The 23,408-nt window shown below is 49.9% G+C and overlaps 1 protein-coding gene across 1 annotated transcript in view; it reads left to right on the top strand.

Moving 5' to 3' along the window:
• Window positions 1-13,748, top strand: part of SRRM4 (serine/arginine repetitive matrix 4) — a 168,600-nt gene extending 154,852 nt beyond the window's left edge. The window contains exons 11-13 of the mRNA XM_036823864.1: window positions 4,790-4,900; window positions 5,571-5,711; window positions 7,495-13,748. Coding sequence (XP_036679759.1) covers window positions 4,790-4,900; window positions 5,571-5,711; window positions 7,495-7,786 — 544 coding nt within the window. The 3' untranslated portion in view covers window positions 7,787-13,748. The remainder of the gene's footprint in view (window positions 1-4,789; window positions 4,901-5,570; window positions 5,712-7,494) is intronic.
• Window positions 13,749-23,408: the final 9,660 nt, after the last annotated feature.

The raw sequence follows: 23,408 nt of genomic DNA, 5'->3' as shown, positions 1-23,408 counted from the left end.
CCTGCAAAATGAAAACCATAACAATACTTACCCTGAAGGATTGTTCTGAGGACTATAGGACACTTAGATCAGGACTCGGAATATAATATCAGTTTTGATTGTTGTTATTGGCATGAGGATCCATTTATGTGTATCAGTTATCTTCTGCTGCATAAAAATTATCCCCCCAGTGTAGCATCCTTATCAATAAGTTTTTCCTTAGTTCTTGATTCAGTGCATCAGCAGTTTGGGCTGGGCTCAGCTGAGTGGTTCTTCTTCTATTCTCTCTTGGGTTCATGCATGTGTCTTCCATCAGCTGGTGGGTTGTCTGGGGGCTGGCTGGTTTGAATGACCCCAGCTGATTCATCTCTGCTCCATGCAGCCTCACATCTTCTAGCAGGCTTGTCTGGGCTTGTTCACATGGTGATGGCAGGGTTCCAAGAGAGAGCAGTAGTGTGCAAGGCCTTGGCTTGGAACAGGCATGACCTCTTCAGCTGTTTTCTTAGCCATTGCAAGTCAGAGGACCAATCCAGATAGATGCAAGGGACGCTCCTCTTAGTGGGAGGAACTGCAAAATCACATTGCAAGGGGCATGGATACAGGGAGAAGAATTGTGCCCAGTTTTTCACTTTACCACTCAATTCTAATAACCATTGGTTATTGTTTGATTTTCTCATGTGGAATAATGATATGGCAGAATGCAGAGACATGCGATCTCAGGAATTGGAAGATTCCATCCAATCTAATCAACCCACAGCTTCATGGAGTCCAGCTTCCCTCTACAAACAAGAACTTCCAACAGCAACCCAACTATTCCTCTTCTGCAACTGCATCAAAAAACAGTTGCTTACGTAGGTGGTTACCTCAAGACCAGTTCATTCAAAATAAGGAGGCAAGGAAGCTAACAGAAATATTCAACATGATAGAGTGACATAAGTAGAAGAGCAAATCAGGCTAAAAGGAAAATTGAGAGAAATAAAATTAAATCAGGAGGAAGGTTAAGTCCCAAAGGCATGTCCTACCATTCTGTATGGTTGGCCATCTGTATCTGCAGGTTTCACATCCCTGGTTATGAAAGGCCAGTGTATTCAATATACTATGCCATTTTATATAAGGGACTTGAGCATCTGCAGGTTCTGGTATCTGCAGGGACTCCTGGAATCAATCCCCCACAGATCCCGAGGGATGACTGTTGTTGCTATGGAGGTGTGCTGCAAATGTGACTCTGAGCTCCCTGGCAGACAAAGCAAAAAGGGAAATTGTCCCTTTACATTATTAACAAAAAAGATACAAATTGAACCAGTTGCTTGGAAGAGCAGTTATTTCTGATTTTTAAGTATGAAAAATGATTCATATGGCTCCACAGAAAAGGGACACTATGTGGTACAGTGGATAGAAATGCCTGACGTCCTTTCAAAGTGTCCAAAAGCATTATTTCATCGTAACTCTTTTTTATAATGTCTCTCAATATATAGCCAAAGAGCAAGTTGGCAAAGCAAATTTTTCAGGGGCCGTAGCTGGACACTGTCCCAGGGCACTAAGACTGGAGGAGCTATTCCTTGTCCACACTCCTTCCATCACCCTGGGCAACAATGTAAGAATAGAGTCCCAAAGCGATGGTTATTATGATCACCTAAGAAAGTAGGAAGGGGCTAAGGAACACCTAGGTGAGGGCAAGTCAGAGCAAGACTTCTTTTCAAACTGAAAAGGATAGGAAAACTTTGCTAGCATTCCTGTGAGGGAAAGCTGGCAAAAACAGAGCATGAGAGAGTGTCCCCCCTACTCATTCCTGTGCCTGTAGCAGACATTGCTAATCCATCACAGCCCTCTTTCCCACTGAACACAGACATGGCCACATAATCCCTCTGAATCCTGGCAGGAACTACTAGCAGATCAAATCAGCAATTGTGAGATGAAAATTATTTGAAAGACTGAGAAAGAAGGGTAGATGTTCCTAGGAAAGTGGTGGAGAAACCAAGGCAGTCGTTCTCTAAACATGGGAGGCATTAGCAAGAGGAAAGAAGACTGGAAATAGCATAGGGGTTAGTAATTCGGATGCACAACAGTGTAGTCTAGCAGAAGTCAGGAGCACTTTGTAGCCAAACAGACCTGGGTTCAAACCCCTTACCAGCTGAGTGACCTTGAACAAATTATTGGGTTGGCCAAAAGGTTTGTTTGGTTTTTTCTGTAAGATGGCTCTAGTAGCACTTAGTTGTCTTTAACTTCATTCAAAACAATTTTGTTAGAGTGTATGTGACAGCTGTCATATCGGTGTGCATGAGGGAGGATATTTGGGCATATATGTATATGTATAGCTGATTCACTTTGTTATAAAGCAGAAACTAACACCACTGTAAAGCAATTATGCTCCAATAAAGATGTTAAAAAAAAACAAAAAACAAAGAAAACAATCTATTAAAATTAATAAAAGTATTAAATATATAAAATAAACTTAAAAAATAAAGTTTCAAAATTTCAAAAAAAAAGACATCAAAATTGGTGAATTTTTGTGTAGCCATTTTAATATTGGAGGTGGAAGAAAAACAACATTTTCGGCATACTATTCTTTATTATTTCAAGAAAGGTAAAAATGCAACTGAAATGCAAAAAAAGATTTGTGCAGTATATGGAGAAGGTGCTGTGACTGATCGAACGTGTCAAAAGTGGTTTGCGAAGTTTTGTGCTGGAGATTTCTCACTGGACGATGCTCCACGGTCAGGTAGACCAGTTGAAGTTGATAGCGACCAAATCGAGACATTAATTGAGAAAAATCAACGTTATGCCATGCAGGAGATAGCTGACATACTCAAAATATTCATTCAAATCAAGCGTTGAAAATCATTTGCACCAGCTTGGTTATGTTAATTGCTTTGACGTTTGGGTTCCCCATAAGTTAAGCAAAAAAAACCTTATTGACCGTATCTCCGCATGTGATTCTCTACTTAAACGTAATGAAAACGTTCCGTTTTTAAAACAAATTGCAGTGGGCGATGAAAAGTGGATACTGTTCAGTTGTCTGGAGCGGAAGAGATCCGTGAGGCAAGCGAAATGAACAACCACACCAAAGGCTGTTCTTCATCCAGAGAAGGTGATGTTGTGTATATGGTGGGATTGGAAGGGAGTCCTCTATTGTGAGCTCCTTCTGGAAAACCAAACAATTCCAACAAGTACTGCTTCCAATTAGACCAACTGAAAACAGCACTCAATGGAAAGCATCCAGAATTAGTCAACAGAAAACGCATAATCTTCCGTCAGGATACCACAAGACCACCTGTTTCTTTGATGACCAGGCAAAAACTGTTACAGCTTGGTTGGGAAGTTCTGATTTATCCGCCGCCTTTGAATAAGACCTTCAGGTTTCCATTTATTTAGGTCTTTACAAAATTCTCTTAATGGAAAAAATTTCAATTCCCTGGAAGACCGTAAAAGGCATCTGGAACAGTTCTTTGCTCAAAAAGATAAAAAGTTTGGGGAAGATGGAATTATGAAGTCACCTGAAAAATGGCAGAAGGTAGTGGAACAGAAGGGTGAATATGTTGTTCAATAAAGTTCCTGGTGAAAATGAAAAATGTGTCTTTTATTTTTACTTAAAAAGCAAAGGCACTTTTTGGCCAACCCAATATATCATCTCTCTCTGCCTCTGTGTCCTCATCTATAGAATGGGATTGATAATAGTACCTAACCCTAGGAAGTGCTGAGGATTAAATGAGATAATATACACAAAACATTAGTTCAATAAAAATAGAACTACCATATGACCCAGCAATCCCACTACTGGGCATATACCCTGAGAAAACCATAATTCAAAAAGATACATGTACCACAATGTTCATTGTAGCACTATTTACAATAGCCAGGACATGGAAGCAACCTAAATGTCCATCAGCAGATGAATGGATAAAGAAGATGTGGCACATATATACAGTGGAATATTACTCAGCCATAAAAAGGAATGAAATTGAGTTATTTGTAATGAAGTGGATGGACCTAGAGTCTGTCATACAGAGTGAAGCAAGTCAGAAAGAGAAAAACAAATACCGCATGTTAACGCACATACATGGAATCAAAAAAACCGGTACTGATGAACCTAGTGGTAGGGCTGGAATAAAGACGCAGATGTAGAGAACGGACTTGAGGACACAGTGGGGGGAGGGGAAGCTGGCACGAAGTGAGAGAGTGGCATGGACATATATACACTACCAAATGTAAAATGGATGGCTAGTGGGAAGCAGCTGCATAGCACAGGGAGGTCAGCTCAGTGCTTTGTGACCACCTAGAGGGGTGGGATAGGGAGGTTGGGAGGGAGGCTCAAGAGGGAGGGGATATGGGGATATATGTAAAGCAATTATACTCCAATAAAGATATTAAAAAAAAATTAGTTCAAAATCTGGCACATAGTAGAATATATAATAATCATATAATAATAAACATTTCCTCTGTGCTGACTATATGCCAAGATGCTAAGTAAGTCACCCTAATTTACACGTTTAATTTACAATTCTATGGGGTAAGTACAATTACCCCCATTTTACAGATCAGAAAATAGTGGCCCAGAGAAGTGAAATCACCTGCCCAAGGTCACACAGCTAACACGTGGCCAGGATAGGAAGAACTCAATAAGGGGAAGTTGTTGATATCATTATTAACCATCCAAAAGGGAGGGGATTTCATCCTCAGGTAAGGGCTTGGTTCCTTTGTCTGGCCTCCAGAAATAAAAAGGCCTGGAGACCAGCTGAATAAAATGCTGGACAGGCGGGGCAAGCCCAGCAGAGCTCAGCAGGCCCCTCAGAGGCTGTCTCCTCTCTTCCAGGTCCTCCTCCCGCTCTCCCAGCTATTCCTCCAGCTCTGGCAAGAGGAGCCCGCCTAGCAGAAGCTCTAGGTCCCGCCGCAGCCCCAGCTACTCCCGCTACAGTCCCAGCAGGTACCGGCCCCGCCCCCAGGCACTGACCCCGCCCGTCAGGCTAGGCCCCGCCCCCCAGTCACCACTCCTTTGCTCAGATACGCCTGTCTGGCACCGCCTCCTCGACTCGCTTCTCTGGAGCGTCGCCCAAGCCCCGCGAGTTCCTCTCAGGTCAAGCCCTGCCCGGTTACGGATGGGAGATGACTCAGCATCCTAGTGGTTCCCTTTGTCGTGTCTGGAGAGGCAGTGAGGCCCCCAGTACATCCCAGCGTTCTCTTGTACTCACCCCAAACACTCCAACGGCCACACCCCAGCCCTCAGACTCTTCGCACACCTAATACTACCCCTCATCCCTATGTCCAGACCCCCCAGTTCTGATTCTTACTCGGCACCTGGGCCCACTTAACAGTCATATCCTCACCCTGCAATGCCCACCTTCAAAGGCTGACACCCCTACACACGCCCAGCTGCAAGGCCCTCCCTCCCCACCCCGGGTACCCACCCATCCATGCAGACTCTCCCCACAGCCGGGTCATTTTCCCTCCCACCTCCCTAGGGGCCCCGTGCAGACCCCATGCCCTGCCCCAGCGGGGGGGGAGGGCAAAGGTAAGGAGGAAGTGAGTGCCCCCCTCCCACCGAAAAGCCAGGCCAGCCCCAGCTCCCCAGTAACATCCTCACCGCACCCCTTCAGGGAGCGGGACCCCAAGTACAGCGAGAAGGGTTCGCAGCAGCGGGAGCGCGAGCGAGCGCGGCGCAGACGTCGGTCCTACTCGCCCATGCGGAAGCGCCGGAGAGACTCCCCGAGCCACCTGGAGGCGCGGAGGATAACGAGGTGAGGCCAGGAGGCACCCACCTCCGCCCTCACTTCCACTCCCTTCCCACCCGCTGGGGTCTCACACTCTCCCCAGGCCTCCTTGGGGCTGGACTGCAGGATTGTGGGAGCTCAGGGACACCCTGCCCCCCCCCCCCATCAGCCACCGAAATGAAGTTTCTGTTCAAAGCCTCGGGCGAGTCAGCACCCTCAGCCACCGTGCGGGCTTGCAGGAAGGGGCGGGGCCATGGAGGCGGGGCCTAGGCCGGCGGGGCGGGGTAGAATGCAGTGGCGGGCAAAGGGGTGAGCCCAGCCGGAGGAATCGGGTGTGGCCGGAATCTGCGCATGCAGCTGGGGCGGGGGAGGCGGGGCTGGGCCATAGAAAGAGGTCGGGCCTTGGAATGGGGACCCAAGCAAGGAACAGAACCGGGACTTTGCGTGGAGGCGGAGCCAGGCGGTGGCCACAGACCTCCGCCCTTAGACCCACACGCCCGGATGCAAGGCTTGAATAGACCCATAGGTAATTATACCCTGAACCAAGTGTAGGGAGGGCAAATAGGATTGTTTAGGTGCCAAAAAGACCGGGAGGGAGCCCTAGTGGGTAAGGGGAGGAGCACTGTTCTGGAGAGGAATCTTGGCTCTGCCACTTTCCAGGTGAGCTGGGAAAGTCTCTTCACCTCCCAGAATCTAAGTTTTCTCACCCATGAGCTGTTGGAGGAAATAACTCCCAGAAGTATCATAAGGATGAAATGAAAAGGGGCAAAGAGATGTGAATGCAGTTTATAAACTTACATGCAGAACACTAGAACCCACTGTGTTCCACTGTGATGGATTGAATGGTCAGACTAGATGGATGAAGATTCCTGTAACAGATAAAGTCTTGGATGAGAAAGGCCCTAGAAGAGAAGCCTGAGGTCTAAATGGACACAGATTTCTCAGGCCTTGAAATGGAGAGAATGGCTGAATGTTACCCTAAAAATGGCTCTTGACAATCGGTTGGTCTTCCTCCTGGTCCTCCAAGGGTCAGCTGCTCAGTCCAGAGACCCACAAGGATCCTGGCTACCCATGCCTCCTCCCTGGAGAAGACCTGAAGGGGGAAAAAGAACTTGTGCCCCAGATAGTAAGGCAGGGTAGTGGCATTGCCTTCTCAAGTGTCTCACAGAACACCCTGCCTTGGCCTGGCACGCAGGAAGGGAGTCCTACACCCACTGCCTTGACTCTTGAAGGTATCCTTGGAATGGACTTGGAGGAAGGCTGAGATGAAGAGAGTGGCATTTCCAAAAGACGCTCTGGCTTCCATACTCAACCCCAAGTAGTCCATCTTGATGAACCCATTCAGTGCTTCCCAAACTTCCATCCCCCACTTTTGCCTTGTCTGATTATTAAGTGTACCATTTACTTAATTTTCTGTAAATAGATGTGCTCTTTTTTTAAGTGGTCCATACATTTATTTCAAAAAGAAACTTGATGCACTGCAGTGAGTGGAAAATCAGCCTCTTCTTTTTGCCATAAATAGAAGGTTCTAGTAAAAATAAAAATAGCAAAACAAAACTGTTGCCAGCTGGAGGTTCTCTCTGAGCCCAGCCTTGCTGTGTTAAAAAAAAAAAAGTGAGATTATGACTTTTCAAAACATATCAGCAGTAGACTGAAAGCATCTCCTTGATGTTCTCAGGACTGCAAGGGAAGAGTATGGGAATTTTTTTTCCCTGAGGAGCTGGGAAATGTCTCTCGGGACAGTGCCTGTGCTCCCGGATTGAGGCTGGGAGGAGCCTTGCCCTCATGCTTCTCCCTCTGGTCCCTGCAGTGCCCGGAAACGCCCCATCCCCTACTACCGGCCCAGCCCCTCTTCGTCCAGCGGCCTCAGCAGCGCGTCCTCCTGGTACAGCCGCTCAGCCAGCCGAAGCTCTTCCCAGAGCCCGAGCCGCAGCCGCAGCCGCAGCCGCAGCCGTAGCCGTAGCCGTAGCCGCAGCCGCAGCCGGACCCACACTAGCAGCAGCTGCAGCTCCCGCAGCCCCAGCCTGGGCTCTCGGAGCCGGAGCCGGAGCCGGAGCCGGAGCTACAGCTCAGCAGACAGCTACTCCAGCACAAGGCGCTAAGCAAAGGCCCTCCCTTGAGCCAGCTGCCTGTGGTGCCCCTTTCACTCTGCCAGCCTCCCCCACTCCCTGCCCACCCTGCCTTCTCCTTGGTACAGACATTGAGGGCTCCTGGGCCCTGTCCTTCCTGCTCTCCTGGGGGCGGGAGGAAAAGAGGGTATGGGGGCTTCAGCCTCTGTGTCGAGCTCCCAGGAGCCTCCGCCACACCACCCTGGGGCTCAACTCAGGCCTGAGCATATGGAGTGAACCACCTTCTGTTGGCACAGAGAAACCTCAAAGGTTTGTAAGAAGCGTTGGGTCCGTGACTCAAAAGTTTGGGTCTGGCCAGGAAAATGTAGAGAGAGTTCTGCTCGCCCACTGCTGGCAGGCTGCATACGAAGGCCAGTGGTGCTTCCTCACACCTGCCCTCGTTCTCCTCTCATTCAGTCTCATGGCTGCATGTGTAGGGACCCTGGTGGGAGTGAGGGGTGGATGTTAGAAGAGACCAAGGGCACTTCAGGCCCAGGAGAGGGGTCAGGCCTTTCAGCTCCCCACATAGGCCAGAGCCAAAGCCAGAGGCTGTTGGGTCCTAGAAAGGGAGACACGTGGGTAGGGGACATGGACATTTCAGTTGGTGGTAGGTGTCGGGAGATAGGAGATGGACTCTCGGGCCGTGAGTGTAGAAGCAAAAAGGAGGGGGTCAGTCTGCTGCCCACAGTACCTCCACGTGGTCAGGAAGACGGGCCCAGTAGTTTCTAGCCGGGGATAGAGGCCGCTGCACCGTTTACACGAAATGCCTCTTGGCGGCTCACACGGACCCGGCGACCTCTGAGAACGGGCACGGCGGACAGTCAGGACAGCCTGGTCTGTGGCCCCACTTCCCAAGTTTGCCTCAGCCCTGTTAGCTGGCAGCAGCTTCATTCCACGGGACCATCTGCTGAACGTTCACCAGTGCCGTGGCCAGCTGCCAGTCTGCAGCGCCAGCCTGTCTGGCCTTACCCTCCGGTTGGCGCCTGCCTGCCCCCTCCTCACTGCCCAGACTGCCACACCCTGGATCCCCCCCAGTGCAGCCCAGCACCCACCCACCCTCAGCCTAAGTCACCTCCTTTGCCTTTCAGGAATTTTGCCAGGCTGGGGCACAGCAGCTCAGGTTTGGGGGAAAAGATCCAAATCCAGAGAGTCTGGGGGAAAGGGGCTTGGATGCTCCGCAGCTCCCACTGGTTTCCGGAGTTTCGTACCAGCTCGGGAAAGCCCCACCTTCATTTCTGCCCTCGCCCCACTTCCCCCGCCCAGGGCTGGGCAGCGAGGGTAAGTTGATCTCCAACACACAAATACCACCAGCTGCTTCACCCACGGAAGGCCCTGAGAACAGGGGCATGAGGGAGAAGATCCTTAAAATAAACTCTTGGGCATCCCCCTCACCAGCTGACTGGCTTTCCGGAGCCTTGCGGGTGAGTTTCCAGTTTGTGGTGCCAACAGCAGCAGGACAGGGCGTGGAGGGAGAGGGTGAAAGGGACAGTTCCCAGCTTTGGATGCTGGGGCTTTGGGAAGCAGAAGCCAAACATTCTTTATCCCTTACACCCCCGGGGGGTTGGGGGGGAACATTTGAAAAAAAATCCTTTTTCTTGGAAGCAGTGAAATCCTCCCTCCCGGTCTTTCCCATCACATCAGCCCGTGGGTCCAGAAACTGCCCTGCAGCCAACCGGAAAGTCCTTCCTCCACTGGGAGAGCGGGGCCAGGCGCCAGGGCGGCAGTGGAGGACCTGGCCTTTCCACGATGCCCTCTGGCCCAGACCTGGGCCCCGCCCACCAAGACTAATGGATGCCAGTGCTATCACCGCAGAAGGCCTGATGGCAGGTGCCTGGGCCAGGGGCAGGTGCCCTGGGAGGGCATGTACAGCAACTGTAAATAACCTTCTTCCCCGCCCAGGAGTCCAGACTGGACTCCTCCAGTCTCCATGGAGACAAAGGCTTTCTGGAGCCACAGAACCTCCTTAGCAGGACAGCAGTGAGAGACCCAAGAGCTGGCCCTCCGGTCCAGACTGCCTTCATTCAAGCAACTCTAGGGGATCATTTTGCCGGGGGCTCCTAGCAAACCTCTTATTTATCTTATTTATTTATTTATGGTTATTTATTTATTTATTTATGGGATTCTCGCTCTCTCAGTTGCCGTTAGCAGTATTCAAGTATTTATTTATATGGAGAGGTGTGTGTGTGTGTGTCTGTGTGTTTGGGGAGGAGGGGGAACTTCTACAGTATTTTTGTGCATCTCTCTTTTTTTTCCCTTATGTCTCCATGGATGGGTTTTGAGAGGCTGGATGTGGATGGGAATGTTGGCCTTTTCCCTGAAGGGGAGACTCACAGAGCTCTAAGCTTGGAACACACCCTGGAGGTGGCCCGGAAGCACTGCAGACCAAAGGTTCATGACTAAGTCCACGTCCGGTGAGGTTCAGGCCTGCGCTCCAGCCCCCTGCCCACCGCCCCCCCCCCAGCTACCTAACTGAGGTACCAGAAAGATGAAAACAGTCAAGAGGCTTACGAGCTAAGGTGCTGACCTGACATGGTAGAGTCACAGCTGACATGGGGGTTAGAGTCTAAAGTTAGCATGTAAGGCAAAAGCTGCAGAGTGTAAATCACCTGTGAAAGTCCTTTAGGAAGGCACCCAATGTGAGACAGATGTGCACATCTTAATCTCACCCTTGTTCCAGGGCACACAGTTAGTGGGTGAGATCATTTGCTCTTCTGAGCCTACCTAGTTGGTTTCATGTAAGTTACACATGCTTCTGACTCCCCCTTAGCTAATTTCTCCCCATCCCCTGAGAGCTCAAGGCTGCTCTGTGGACACGCCTGCCTTGTGACGAGGTTATCAGCCATCCTGGGAGAGACACACAAACGCAAAGCAAAAGCCTTTTTCTGTGATCTCAGAAGAGAGCACACAACTATTTCTGAGATTAGAAAACAAAACAAGATGAAAGGAGCAGCCGGAAGTTCCCACCAAGAAGGTCATTTTGGAACCTGTCCTGGGAACCAGGATCCAGAGGTCTTGACCAGCCCTGCCTCTCTGACCGGCCAGCAGTGTCTTCCGGCTGCTGGCTGGAGGGGCTCCTGCCCTTTCCAAAGTCGCTCTTCACTGCCTTGACGTGGCCAGCTCGCCTGGTCCAGCTTTGGGTTTGGTGAGACTTTTGCAACATCCCTGATTGTCTCCCTGGCAATGTGACTTTACTCTGCCCTAACCCAAGCAAGGGGGTACCCCTAGCCTGGGAAAGTTTGCAAGAGCTTAAATGCCTCCTGGGAGAAAAATCTGTCCCCTCCCTGCCACTTGGTGTGTTTCTCGAATTTCCTTTACATTTCCTTTTTTTCCATCCAAAAATAAAACTGTTTGGGGGCCACTGGTAAACCTTGTTTAACCAGAGCTCCCAATCCCTGGCACTGCTGTTCCTCTGCCTACTTCACCTTCATTACACTTCTGCTTCCAGGGAATAAGACAGATTGCCTCAAGCCTGCTCATGGTGAGGACTTATTTTTAAAAGCAGTATGGAAAAAGGGAGGGAGATGTGGTTTGAGGTCAAGCAACATTCAGCCCTTCGACCTTCCTGCTATGGATATTCCCTGGATGAGTGGAGCTAGGCAAATTGCTTCCTTTCTCTGGGCCAAAGTTTCCACCTTTGAGTAGTGGAGGAATTTTTGAGATACAACCCTAAACGTTGACCTGAGGCCTGGGCAATTCTTCAAAGACAGCGTGAGTTCACTGAGACTTAGAGAAAAAAAGAAAACATCCTCAAACATTTTTAGGAGGTTCTCAATCATGAGAATAAAACCTAAAAGCAATATGTGAACTCCCTCCAGTTGATTCAGAAAAGCTAATTCAAATCCCCCACCCAGGGACATCCAGGTTGGACTGCATTCCTACCTCCGCGTCGTCCCTTCTTTGATGGAAAGTCAATCTTTCAGAAGCAAAAGATTAAAAATAAAACAGAAATTATGATGTTTGAAAGACACGAGGGTCTCAGTCTCAGCGAACCCCCATCTCTTCATTTACTTAGACCCATCTTCCTTTCCATAAGGCGTTGCTTGAAGAGGCCAACATTTGGGGTGCTTCCAAAGGTTTGAAAGCACATTTTTTTCTTCTCGAGTCCCACTTCCATCTTTTCTTCTGCTGTATTCCTTTCCACGAATATTCAAAATAGTCTCAGGTGCACGTGTCTTGCTTTGTTTTCTTCTCCAGCTGAATAGAAAATTTTGTCTGATTAAAAAGAAAGGAAAAAAAAAACAAAAAAGGCTCCTCAAACCACACCTCCTCTCCCACTGGCCAGCAGTGTCCAGCTGAGGAGTTTAGGGTAGATGCAGTGTCACCAAGCAATGCTTTGTTGTGACCTCTTCCTTCTCACTTCCGCACCCATGAGCCAGCCATACTGATGGAGTTGTTGTCTCCCCTCTGTCTGTGGCTGTTGTTTTGGGTTATTTTTGGTTTTTAGAGGGTTTTTTTGTTTTGTTTGTTGGTGGTAGTTGTTTTGCATTGTAAATACCATGATGGGGATCCCTCATCAGAACGTGGCTTATTTAATAATTTATTTCCTATTTATTGAGTGGTATTGGGAGAGGTGAAGGACCACCTCTTCTCCCGAATTGCTATTGGAAATCAGTCCGTCTCTCAGCTCCGGGTGCAGCTGTCTGCAGTGGGGACGTTATCGCCCAGGTAATGAGTGCTAGAATCACCCAGCAAATTGGAATTGGTGGAAATGGAGGCTTCATTCATACAGATTAAGCTCAAATGGAACTAAAACACTGGTTATCTCCGGGAAATCCTCACTGAGATGGAAATTAATTGAGGAATGAAATGCTTGCGCACAAACTTCTATTAAAAAGTCACAACTCTTTGAAAAAGAGAGAGAACAAAAAATTGTAATTGCTTTTCTGTGGCCAAGAAAAGCTATGCCTCATCTTCTAACGAGCTGAGCCAAAGAGATGGGAACAGCATTCTTTTGTGGTTCTCTTGCCTGTATGTGTCTGTCTGGGTGAAATGGAGTGGTTCTCAGGCCTCAGTCTTATCATCTGTAAAATGGGGCTTGGCCTAAGTGTTCTTGGCAGGGTGGAGGGGAGGGGCTTCTAACTCTGTTGCTGTGAGTTCCAAACTGTCAGATATAGGGTCTCTCGTGTCTTCTGTAGGTTGAAGGGCCAGAAGAAAATAAAGAAGCAGGGCATGGACTCCATTTGCAGGGTGAGGTGGGAGTAGCTGAGTCCTGCAGGCAGACACGGGAGACCTCCAGGTGCTGCCCCCTGGGAACTCTTGCGGCCTGGGTTAAAGCCCTCTGTATGAGCTTGAACTTCTCTCCAAGCCCAGCCATCCAGTGTATTCAAAGGAGAGACCAGGATGGCTTTGCCCGTGCTCTGGATTTCACCACCGTGTGTCGTGTCAGGCCATGTTTTGTACAATTGTTCAAACAAGCCAGTGACACAGGTCATATTTCCACTTTTCAGATGAGAAAACTGAGGCCTGGGAAGGGGGAACTGACGTGCCCAGGCTCCCTTGAGCTCTGATCTGCCTGACTCCACGCCCCACCCACGCTCTTCTCGGTAGCTCTTTCTTGCCAGGCCTAGGCTGTGAGGACTTCTCTGTGTGCTGTATCTTTTCTCTCCCAATACCCAGCTGTTTCCTCCAGCAGTCATTGGCCAAGGACCTAGTAAAATCTACCACATCAGCCCTGGGGGCTTGATCCACATCGGGGGCTGGAACTCCCTCCTGGAAAACCCCAACCTGGGGGACCCACCACCAGCCCAGCTCAGCCTGAGCAGCCGGCCTCTGCCCGCGTGCCCACATCAGAGGGGGAGAAGCCCCTGTGTTCTCCAGCATCCTGGGACCCTGTCCTCTACCCAGTGACACAGTGGCCATGGCTTGTTTGATATCTGGTGTCCACAGCTAAGCATAACCTACCTGAGGTTTCCGATTTTTTTCAGCCTGTACGAAACGTGTCTCTGTTCTAATAAAAGGTTCCATGGTATGGTGTTGTCATCCGCGGCCCAGTGTCCTCTGTCTACATAGGGTGCCCGGAAGCAGAGGGAGGGTGGCTGGGAGACGGGGACAGAGAAGAGCCAGGCGGCACCTGCTTTTGTGCTACACATCATCACAGTGCCCGTCTCGCTCCTTTCCTCAAAGCAAGCCTGTAAGTATTTTGGGTTCATACACACATTCATAGCAGCCACCTTTCCCTAAGCCTTTTTACCTTAGTCTTCAGCACAACCTATATTAGGTATAGGTGTTAAGATCTCTTTTCTACCAAGAAGGAGACTGAGGCCCAGAAAAGCAAAGTCACCAGCCCAAGGTCACAGAATCGATGATAGGATCCTGGCAGGCTGACTCCAGACCGCAGGCTGTTCACTGCTCTGCCCTACAACAACACCTCTGCTCATGCAGTAAGTGACCACTTCCCTTTGGTACAATGGTTTTTCTCCGAGGCCTTCACGGTCAGGAGGAAGTTCAGCGCAGGGCACAGATTTGGGAGTCCAGAGACCTGGATTCTAGTCTGGACCCGGTCATTATTAGCGGTGTGCCACGGAGCAAGGACCACACCCCATTGGTGGCTCTAAAAAAAACAAATTGAGTGCATGCAACGCGCTCAGTGAATGTTAGTGAGCATGATGACTATTTCCTAAACTGAGCTATGGGAGGGGCGTCCGGAAAGACAGCCTAAAGTAACCAGCTCGGAACAGTGGGGGGCCCCCCGAGACCCCGTGGAGGCCTCCGGAAATGTTCTCAGTGTCGGGTGTGAAAGTTTCTTTCCGTGGAGAACAGGGGTTGAAAACACCCGTGGGGACAGCCAGGTGAGGAAGTGTATGGGGTTGGGACTCAACCGGGGAGCCCAATATACCACTGCCAGGGAGAGCTCTCAAATTGGTGTTGCCACATCTCCCAAGTTCTCAAGAGACCCTGAATTTTTAGATAGAATTTCCTGATGTTTAAAATGTTCATAACTCATTCTTTTCTCAAACACTATGTGGGTCCAAAAAATTGCATGCACACGTGTGCACACGCACGCACACACACACACACACACACACTCTCTCTCTCTCTCTCTCTCTCTCTCTCTATATATATATCATCCCAGGGGCCAGAGAGGAGGACGTGCCTCCGCCCCACGCTCACCTGTACCCCCAGGGCTACTGGGAGGTTGTTTCAGCCTCTTGTTTAGCTACGGGAGAAAGATCGAACAGAACAGGTTACCACCATCCCTCTGGAAATCTTCCTTGGGAGTCATTTGGATGGGATCACCTCCCTGGGGTAGATCCAAAGCTATCTATCACCACTCCCTCCCTGCCCCGTGCCCCCTGCCCCACCTCATGCACACTGATTCCTTCCTTCCCAAACTGGCTTGGTTAAGGCAACCACCAGTGTCGTCTTTTGAGGCTTCATCAATAAATAATAATATAATAATTACCTTTTATGGGTCAATTATGTGTCAAGCCCTTTGCATGCATTAACTTATTTCATTTTCCTAAACCCCATTTGGCCCCATTTGACAGAGCAGAAAATTGAGGCTGAGGGAAGTCCATGTAGCTAGTGGGTATTTGAACCGAGGTCTGTGGGCTGCAGGGCCATTTCTGCTGCACCTCTCTACTCCCGAAGGTGTGAGCCCCATCTGCTCAGAGCTAGCCCTCCCTAAGGGCCTCTGACGACTTTTTCTGGAAAACGTGTCTGCCAGGAGGTGGTCCCTGTGATGCCAGCCGCCTCCTAGTGACTCGTGGAGGAGGTCTTCGCCCCTCTCTCCGTGTTCTGGCTCCCAGTTACGGGGCTCTTGTGTTTTTTTCTTCCTGCGATTGGCCTGAACAGGTGACCCAGCCCTCCCAGTCTCCAGGGGAGACAGCCCTGCTTCCAGAAGTGCCTCTCTTTCCGGCCAGGTTGGCGGCTGCCCAGGGATGGAGCAGAGGCAGCGTAAACCCTACACTTCTCCAGCCGCCGGGGCACACGCAGCCCCTCCACCGGGTGAAGACAAGCAGACAAGCAGGGGGTGGGGGCAACATCAGAAAATAAAAGTCCCCAAGGGGCAGGGGCCCCTAGTTGGCTTCATGAGGAGAGCAAACCGAGCCCTCTCTGGGCCCTAGTTACTCCACCTGATAAAAGAGGTTGGCTTAGACCGGTGTTTCTCAACCCTGGCTCTACATTAGAAACACCTGTGACCTTTATAGAACCAGCCACGCCCAAGTCCCACCCCCCCACCCCAAATGAGAATCGCCGAGAGTGGTTGCCAGTCAGCCATCTTTTTAAAGGCTTCCCAGGTCATTCTAATATGAAGCCAGGACTGAGAACCACTGAGTTAGGTGGCACCTAAGATGTCATCTGCCGTCCAGATTTGATGATATCCTGTGGTGTGGTACGAGCTGCCATCGTGGCACTGAGAACACAAGGAACAACGGCCACTCTTGCAGAGGACCTCCTCTGTGCCGGGTACGATTCCAAGCGCTTCATGGATATTGACACAAATTACGTATGTGATTTCAACCTCACATCCTTATGAGGTAGGTGTTATTTTATGCCAATTTTACAGATGCAGAAACTAAGGCACAGACGGGGGCCTCGGGTCACACAGCTAGTAGGTGGCACAGCTGGATGGTAGAATGAGGGTGGGTCCAAAGGGACACCTAAAACAGCCTTGGAGGTTCAAGGAAGGCATTGCAGAGAAACTGACATCTAGGCTAATGCCTAGGCAATGAGTGGAGTTGGCCAGGCCAGAAAAGGGGGCCCAAGAAAGAGGAGGGAGGGGCGGGGATCGCAGGCAGGGGCGACTGCATGCGTGCGGGACCAGAGGAACGACTTCACCTGCCTAGAGTGGGGCTCTGCCCCCTGCCTATCCCGTGCATTCCTTCCATGGCGCTTATTACTATCTGTAATTAGTGTGTTTACTTGTTTATGTGTTCGCTGCCCATCTCCAAGAGGACAGAAGCCTTGCCTGCCCCGTTCATCCCCGCTCCCGGTGTGCCCAGCAGGAAGTGCCGGCCCTGGCATGATTTTTTAAAGGCAGTTTCTGAGAGTGAGGGCTTGGGAGTCTGAAAGACCCGGGTTTGAGCTTGACTCTGCTACTTCCTAGCTGAGTGTCTCTGTGTAAGTGGCTTAACCTCTCTGAGCCTCAGGTGCCTCGTGTTTCCAATGGGGACAATGAAAGTATCGATCTCGTAAGGGTGCCCTGGAGATGGATAGAGGTGATGCGTGTAAGCCCTTAGCCCAGGGCCTGATGGAGGTAGTGTCCTTGTTACTGATCCTAAAAAAGTTGGGGGTTGGGGGTAGGCTGGCTGAGTTGCCTAGGTACCCTCCTGATAAGTTTCTGGGATGGTGCCGGGTCACGTTGGCAAAAGCTCAAACAGCCTCTCTTCTCACCTTTCATCACCTCCAACACCGAGTTCTCAAGAGAGGCGCTCCCAGCTGCCGCCCTCCATAAATATCTCCTCCACTTAGAAGAATCCAGAGTCTCCTCAGAGCTTGGCGATCTCCCCACATGTATCCCCACCCTGACATTTCATCAACATTTTCTACCAGAGTAGTTCTCACATCCCTCCACCAGTGGAAGGACACGGGGCATCATTCAGGTATTTGTACCCAGAGCAACAGGGGTTTCCACTCCCTCTGAGTCCTGGCTCTGAACCTTCTATAACTATGGCCAACCTGTGGCCAGGTGACTCACGGCAGGTTTTCTTTTCTCCCTGGAGTCTCTCTCTCACCTCAAATCCTATCTCTAGGTTAAGTAATCTTAACCTAAGGGAATCCATGACCTCCCGTGCTTGGGCTTCAGAGAGTCCATGAATCATCTGACTTCCCATGCCAAGTTTTTATGTATGAAACTATCAGCATTTTGGTGCAGAGAAGTACATATTTCCCACCAGTTTTCTAAAAGAACCCAACTTGAAGCCTTTAGGACTCTTCTGCAAAATCTGTCTTTACTCTCTCAAGATGCGGCAGAGTTTCTAGTTGCCTCCTGATAGCCATAGCCCTTTCATCCACAGTAATAACCCCCACCCCAATTTTTAACTGGGCTCAGGGCCACCCAGAATAAAGACTGCATTTCCCATCCTCCCTTGCAGCTAGGGTGGCCATGTGGCTAATTTTGGCCAGTGAGAAAAGGCAGAATTTTTACATGGTTGCTTCCAGAAGTTTCTATAAAAGAGATTTGTTATGTGCTTTTTGTTTCTTCCTCATCCCTTCCTTCTTCTTGCTGGCTGGAATGAGGACATGATGGCTGGAGCCAAGGTGGCTCCTTGGTCCATGAGATGGCTTCGGGATTGGAGCCCATACAGATGGGGCAGTAGGATGGAAAGGTGCCAGTCCCCAAGGACCACGTGGAGCACAGCATCGTGCCAGCTCAGACAGAATGTCTCTGGACTTTAATATTAGGAAGAACGAAACCTCTCTGTTCTTATAGCCACTGTTATTTTGACTCTCTGTTGTTCTCAGCTGAAGTTAATCCTACCTCGTATTCAGGGTGAATCTAAGCCAGCCCTGAGAAGGAGGCATCATGTTTATATCTCCCCTTGTCCATCTCTGTACATCCTCCCAGAGACGCCAACCTTCCTCCCCCTCCCAGCACAGACCGTGAGAACGCTCTCAGGCTGAGCCCTCCTAAGAGCTGTCATCCCCAGACCTAAAAAAAAAAAAAAGTTTCCAAAGCAGTTGCCTGGTGTCACGGTCACCAACTGGTCAAACCACCTCCTGCACTGACCTCAGAGATATCTGGGAAAGGGGACCTCAAGATTATAGACTTTCCAGCTCTCCCCAGAGATCTCAGAGTGACCCTCTGCTAAGTGCTTTGTAATGGCATTCTGCATAAATGTCCCAAACTGGGAGGAATAGATACCTCTTTCCCAGGCAGGTCTCTCCATAGAGAAGGAGAGAGAATGATTTACCCCTCAGCACGACGCTATAGCAGCGAGAAGTTCTCTTGAAGGAACACCAACAGCCACAAAAGGACAGAACTCGGAAAACTATTCATCAGAATAGCCTGGGTTATGCTGTACTAACAAATAAATCCCAAACGTCAGAGTCTTACGAGAACAGAGCTTTATCTCCCATCCAGCAGGGGAATGCCTCTCATTGATGATGTTGGTGACCAGAGTGCAGAAGGAAAGGGGAAGCACCCAAGGGTCCTGCCCTCATGGAGCTGAGGTCTCCCTGGGGCTATTATATTAAATGCTTGGGACTGGCATTGACAGACATCACTTCTGCTCACAATTCATTGGCCACAACTAGTTACATGGCTTTTCTCAACCACAATGGCGTCTGGAAGTGCATCGCTACCTACCAAGTGCCCAGAATTGTACTGAATCCCAGTGATGTGCCAGGTACTGTTTTAGGTGCCAAGGACAGAGCCCTAAATGACAGAAGTCCCCACCCTCAGCCCTCGTGAAGCTCTCATTCTGATGGATTACAAAATAAAAAAGAAAAACCCCGAAATAATAGAGTGGTAAAATGTAACTGTCAGGGCTTCCCTGGTGGCGCAGTGGTTGAGAATCTGCCTGCCAATGTAGGGGACACGGGTTCGAGCCCTGGTCTGGGAAGATCCCACATGCCACGGAGCAACTAGGCCCATGAGCCACAACTACTGAGCCTGCGCGTCTGGAGCCTGTGCTCCGCAACAAGAGAGGCTGCAATAGTGAGAGGCCTGCGCACCGTGATGAAGAGTGGCCCCCGCTTGCCGCAGCTGGAGAAAGCCCTCGCACAGAAACGAAGACCCAACACAGCCAAAAATAAATAAATAAATAAATAAAGCCAGAAAACATCTTAAAAAGAAAAAAAAGCGAACTCCTATTAAAAAAAAAAAAATGTAACTGTCAGTTAATGACCAGGGCTATGAAGAAAAAGAAACCAGCTGATGTGAGAGAACATGATAGGAGAAGGTTTGTCCAAGTAAGTGACATTTAAGTAGAGGCACAAAGTGAGAAACCAGAGATGCAGAGATTTGGAGAGGAGTGTCACAGGTGACTGGAAGGTCCTCGGACTGGAATAAGTGTGGCTCTTCCGTCCCAAGGGCAGAAAGAAAGCCACTGGGACTTCAGCTCAGGGGGCAAGGGGTGGATGGTAGCAGGAAATCAGATCAGAAACGTAACTAAGAGCCTTTACTTCCTTCGTAAGACTTTTCAGCATCTAAAGGTATTTAAATTGTTGATCGGATTATTTGTTTATTGATAGATGTGAGAGCAGAGACTTTCACCTCATTCACTGATTTCTCTAGCCCCTAGGGTGGTGCTTGGCACATAGGAACTTAATAAATACGAAGTGAATGAATAAAAGAGTGAATGAACGAATGGGTCTCTTCACTCCCCGCATCTGCTTGTCCTCACATGTTCATTGCACGGCACCACCATCCACCTGGTCGCCCAGGTCTAAAAACTCCTAACCCTCCCCTCCCTTCCAATCACGTGGTCAAATTGCTTCTGCTTCTTTACTATATCAAGGATTATATCCACCCTTCACCTCTTCTTAGCCAACAGGCCAGGCCTCTCCTAGCCCAGGCCACCATCTTCCCCGGATCCTACAACAAAATCTTTACTGGTCTCCCTGGAGTCTTGCCCTGTAATACACTCTCCATGAGCAGCTCGTGATTTTCCTGGAATCTCACATCTCATCACATCACCCTCCCTCTCCAGACAGATCAGTGGATCTTCAAAATGCTCAGGACAAAGTCTAACTCCTTAGTGGGGTCCACGAGGCCCTACGTCATCTGGCCCATACCCACCTCCTCGACCATGTCCCCCTCACAATCTGTGCCGACAATTACCCTGTGAGATAGGTACTGTTATCATCCCCATTTTACAGCTGGCAAGACAGAGATTCAGAGAGGCTAAGACACTTGCCCAGAGCAGCACAGCTAACAGGATTCAATCAGGGCGTGTTCACCTTCTTACCCACCATGTTTTACTGTCTTTTATAAGTGGTCAATGCTGGCACTCTCACGCCTTAAAAATCTGGTTCCCTGGCTCAGAATAACTATTTGAGTTATGAAAGGGGTCTCAGAAGTCCTGATAAAAGGAATAAGTAATGGGGAATAAGTAAAGGGGTCCCTGAGAGCCATTAGCCAGGGCTGTCCATCTTTGAAGATGGGTGAAGAGAGCTGACCCCTGACTCCCTTCTGGAGCCACAGGCAGCTAAGATCCAACCCCCTCCGCGGAGTCCACCGAGCCCCCGCCCCCGCCCCGGCTCTGAGCAGCTTTCACGTCAGTAACACGTAAGGATCCTCTGGCTGACACCATGATAGCTCATCCCAGGCAGCCTCCAGGCTCCCAAATGTGAGTGTGTCCCGGTGTCGTTTGTTCTACTGAGAAGGTCTGGACGGACTGGTAGAAAGTTCTAGAGAGGAAGGCCCAGTGAGAAGATGAAGGGAGAGGTGGGCCGTGACCTGCAGCTCAGCTGCGGTCTGTTGGGCCCGGCTGGGTTTGGAGAGCTGGTGCTCTGGCCGGGCGTGCAGCGGGGGCCAGGCGGCCCAGCTTACTGGGCAGCTGAAGGTGTAGGCTTAGGAGCCAGTCAGCACAGACCTGACTCTGTGCCTTAGACTTTTCCACATAGAGCAGGAGTAACAGCATCCCACTGCCTCTTAGGGTTTTCATGAGGATGAAGAGAGAAGACAGGGCTTTTAGCAGAGCTCAGTCTTGACATAACCGGTCTTGAATAATGGTGGGTTCATTACTGTTTCGTTGTTTTGATTGTTGTTATTCACAGAATCACCGAGTGGTTAGGAGCACAGACTCTGGAGCCAGTGTGCCTGGATTTGAATATCAGCTCTGCCACTTAGTAGCTGTGTGCCTTGAAAGAGTTATTTTAACCTCTCTGTGACTCAATATCATCATCTATGAATGGAGATAATGATACCGATTTTAGAGCAATTTGGCTGAGGATTAAGTTGATACATAAAGCACAACTGGTACAAAATGTTAAATGTTTGCTATTTTAATTGTGATTAGGATTATTATAATTACTTTTAGAGGTGGTCAGAGGAAGCAGTCTGGAGAGAACTTTGGAGACAATGGCAGGAGGAAGCTAGAGCTTAATAAGCACCACCTGCATGGGATTAGGAGGGTATCGACTTGTTAAGGGAGGGGCCATGCGGGTTGTTTTCTATTTTGTTTGTTAATCACGCGTTTGTATAGGTGTGCAGCAGAAGAAGGGGCACTGGGCTTGAAGTTCACACACACCTGGGTTCGGAGCCCACAAGCTGGTGGCCTTGGGCAAGTTACATCCTGCCTTGAGCCTCAGTTTCCTCATCAGGAAAACTGGGGTGATGATAGTACAAACTGCAGGGCAGAGGGCTGTTGTAAAGATTGAGTGAAAACATGCTTGGAGAGCATTCAGCTTGGTGCCTGGCACCTTCTAGGCACTCTGGAGATTTCAGTTAATATCCCAGTGCTGTCACTGTGCGTGGACTCTGTCACATGTAGCAAGGCAGTTCAGACGCAGTGAGAATAAGACATGATCTGCTCAGCCAAGATCTCCTGAGCTCCCGTCATGTACCAGGTGCCCTTCTGGGCACAGGGGATGTTGCTGTGAACGAGACACCCAAGGGCCCTGCTCTCATGGAGGTGAAGGTGCTGGAAATCCCATTACTGTCGCCCACAGGGGAGCTGAGAAAAGGAAGGAGAAAATGCGTGATCATCCTTGCCTCCTGTTTGCTGGGGAATGAGCTGGCTCTGGGGGCGACCGAGAGAGGGAACTCTGAGCTGGGTCTTCCTGGACCTGGAGCCTGAGTGAATCGGGGAGGCCGCCAGGATCCGCCTCCACACCCAGAACAAGAGTCCAAACCCCTGGAGTTGTAGGTCAAACTTTAGGCAAAAATGACATCCAGAAAGCCATGCCTTGGAGGGCTTCATAGAGCACCCCCTGCAGCTCCCACAGACCCCACCCCCATCGTGGCTGGACCTGCAGGTGAAGGGGGAAAGGCTGGGGAGGGAGAGAACCTGGGTTTCTCACGGCAGTGGAAAGAAAAAGCACAGAATCAGCCTGGGTCTTCGTCCTGGCACTACCTGTGTGAATTTAGGCTGCTGTTCCTCGTCCCAGGGCCCCCGTTTCCAGAATGCAGGGTGATGTCACCCTCCCCCTGGGCTGTCTGTCTTAGGATTAATTGTGGCCCTTCCTGTGTGAAAGCTCCAAGAGGATGGCACCCTTGGAGCCCTTGTTCCAGGACCTGGGGTGTAGCATCGCCCCCTCCCCAGCCCCACCCAGAAACATAGCAAGCGCCCAGGCTGAAAAGGACGACAGGCACGCGGGAGGATCGCCAGACAAGGCCTGGGCAATATTGTCCCATTCTGGTTACCGGGGGCTCCCACATCCCACTGGCTCGAGTTCCAATCCTCAGCCATCTGTGTGGCCCGGGGCAGGTGGCTTCACCTCTCTGAACTACAGGGATTCATTGAGGCGATGAATGAAAGTGCTGGGCACAGGGCCTGGTACACAGTCAGTGCTCAATCAATGTGAGCAGTGACTATGATTACAAGAGGCAGTACAGCAGAGGGATCAGGAGCCAAACTTCTGAGGTTCAAATCCCAGCTCTGCTACTTAACTGGGCATATAGACAGGAGCAAGACACATCCTCTCGCTGTGCCTCAGTTTCCTCATCTGTTAAATGGGGATAATAAAAGTCCCTTCCTCATGGAGTTGTAGGGAGGATTAGCTGAGT

This window comes from Balaenoptera musculus, chromosome 14, assembly GCF_009873245.2.
Source record: "Balaenoptera musculus isolate JJ_BM4_2016_0621 chromosome 14, mBalMus1.pri.v3, whole genome shotgun sequence".
Taxonomy (NCBI): domain Eukaryota; kingdom Metazoa; phylum Chordata; class Mammalia; order Artiodactyla; family Balaenopteridae; genus Balaenoptera; species Balaenoptera musculus.
Note: the sequence above shows the minus strand (reverse complement) of the source record. Positions and strands in the feature narration are given on the sequence as shown.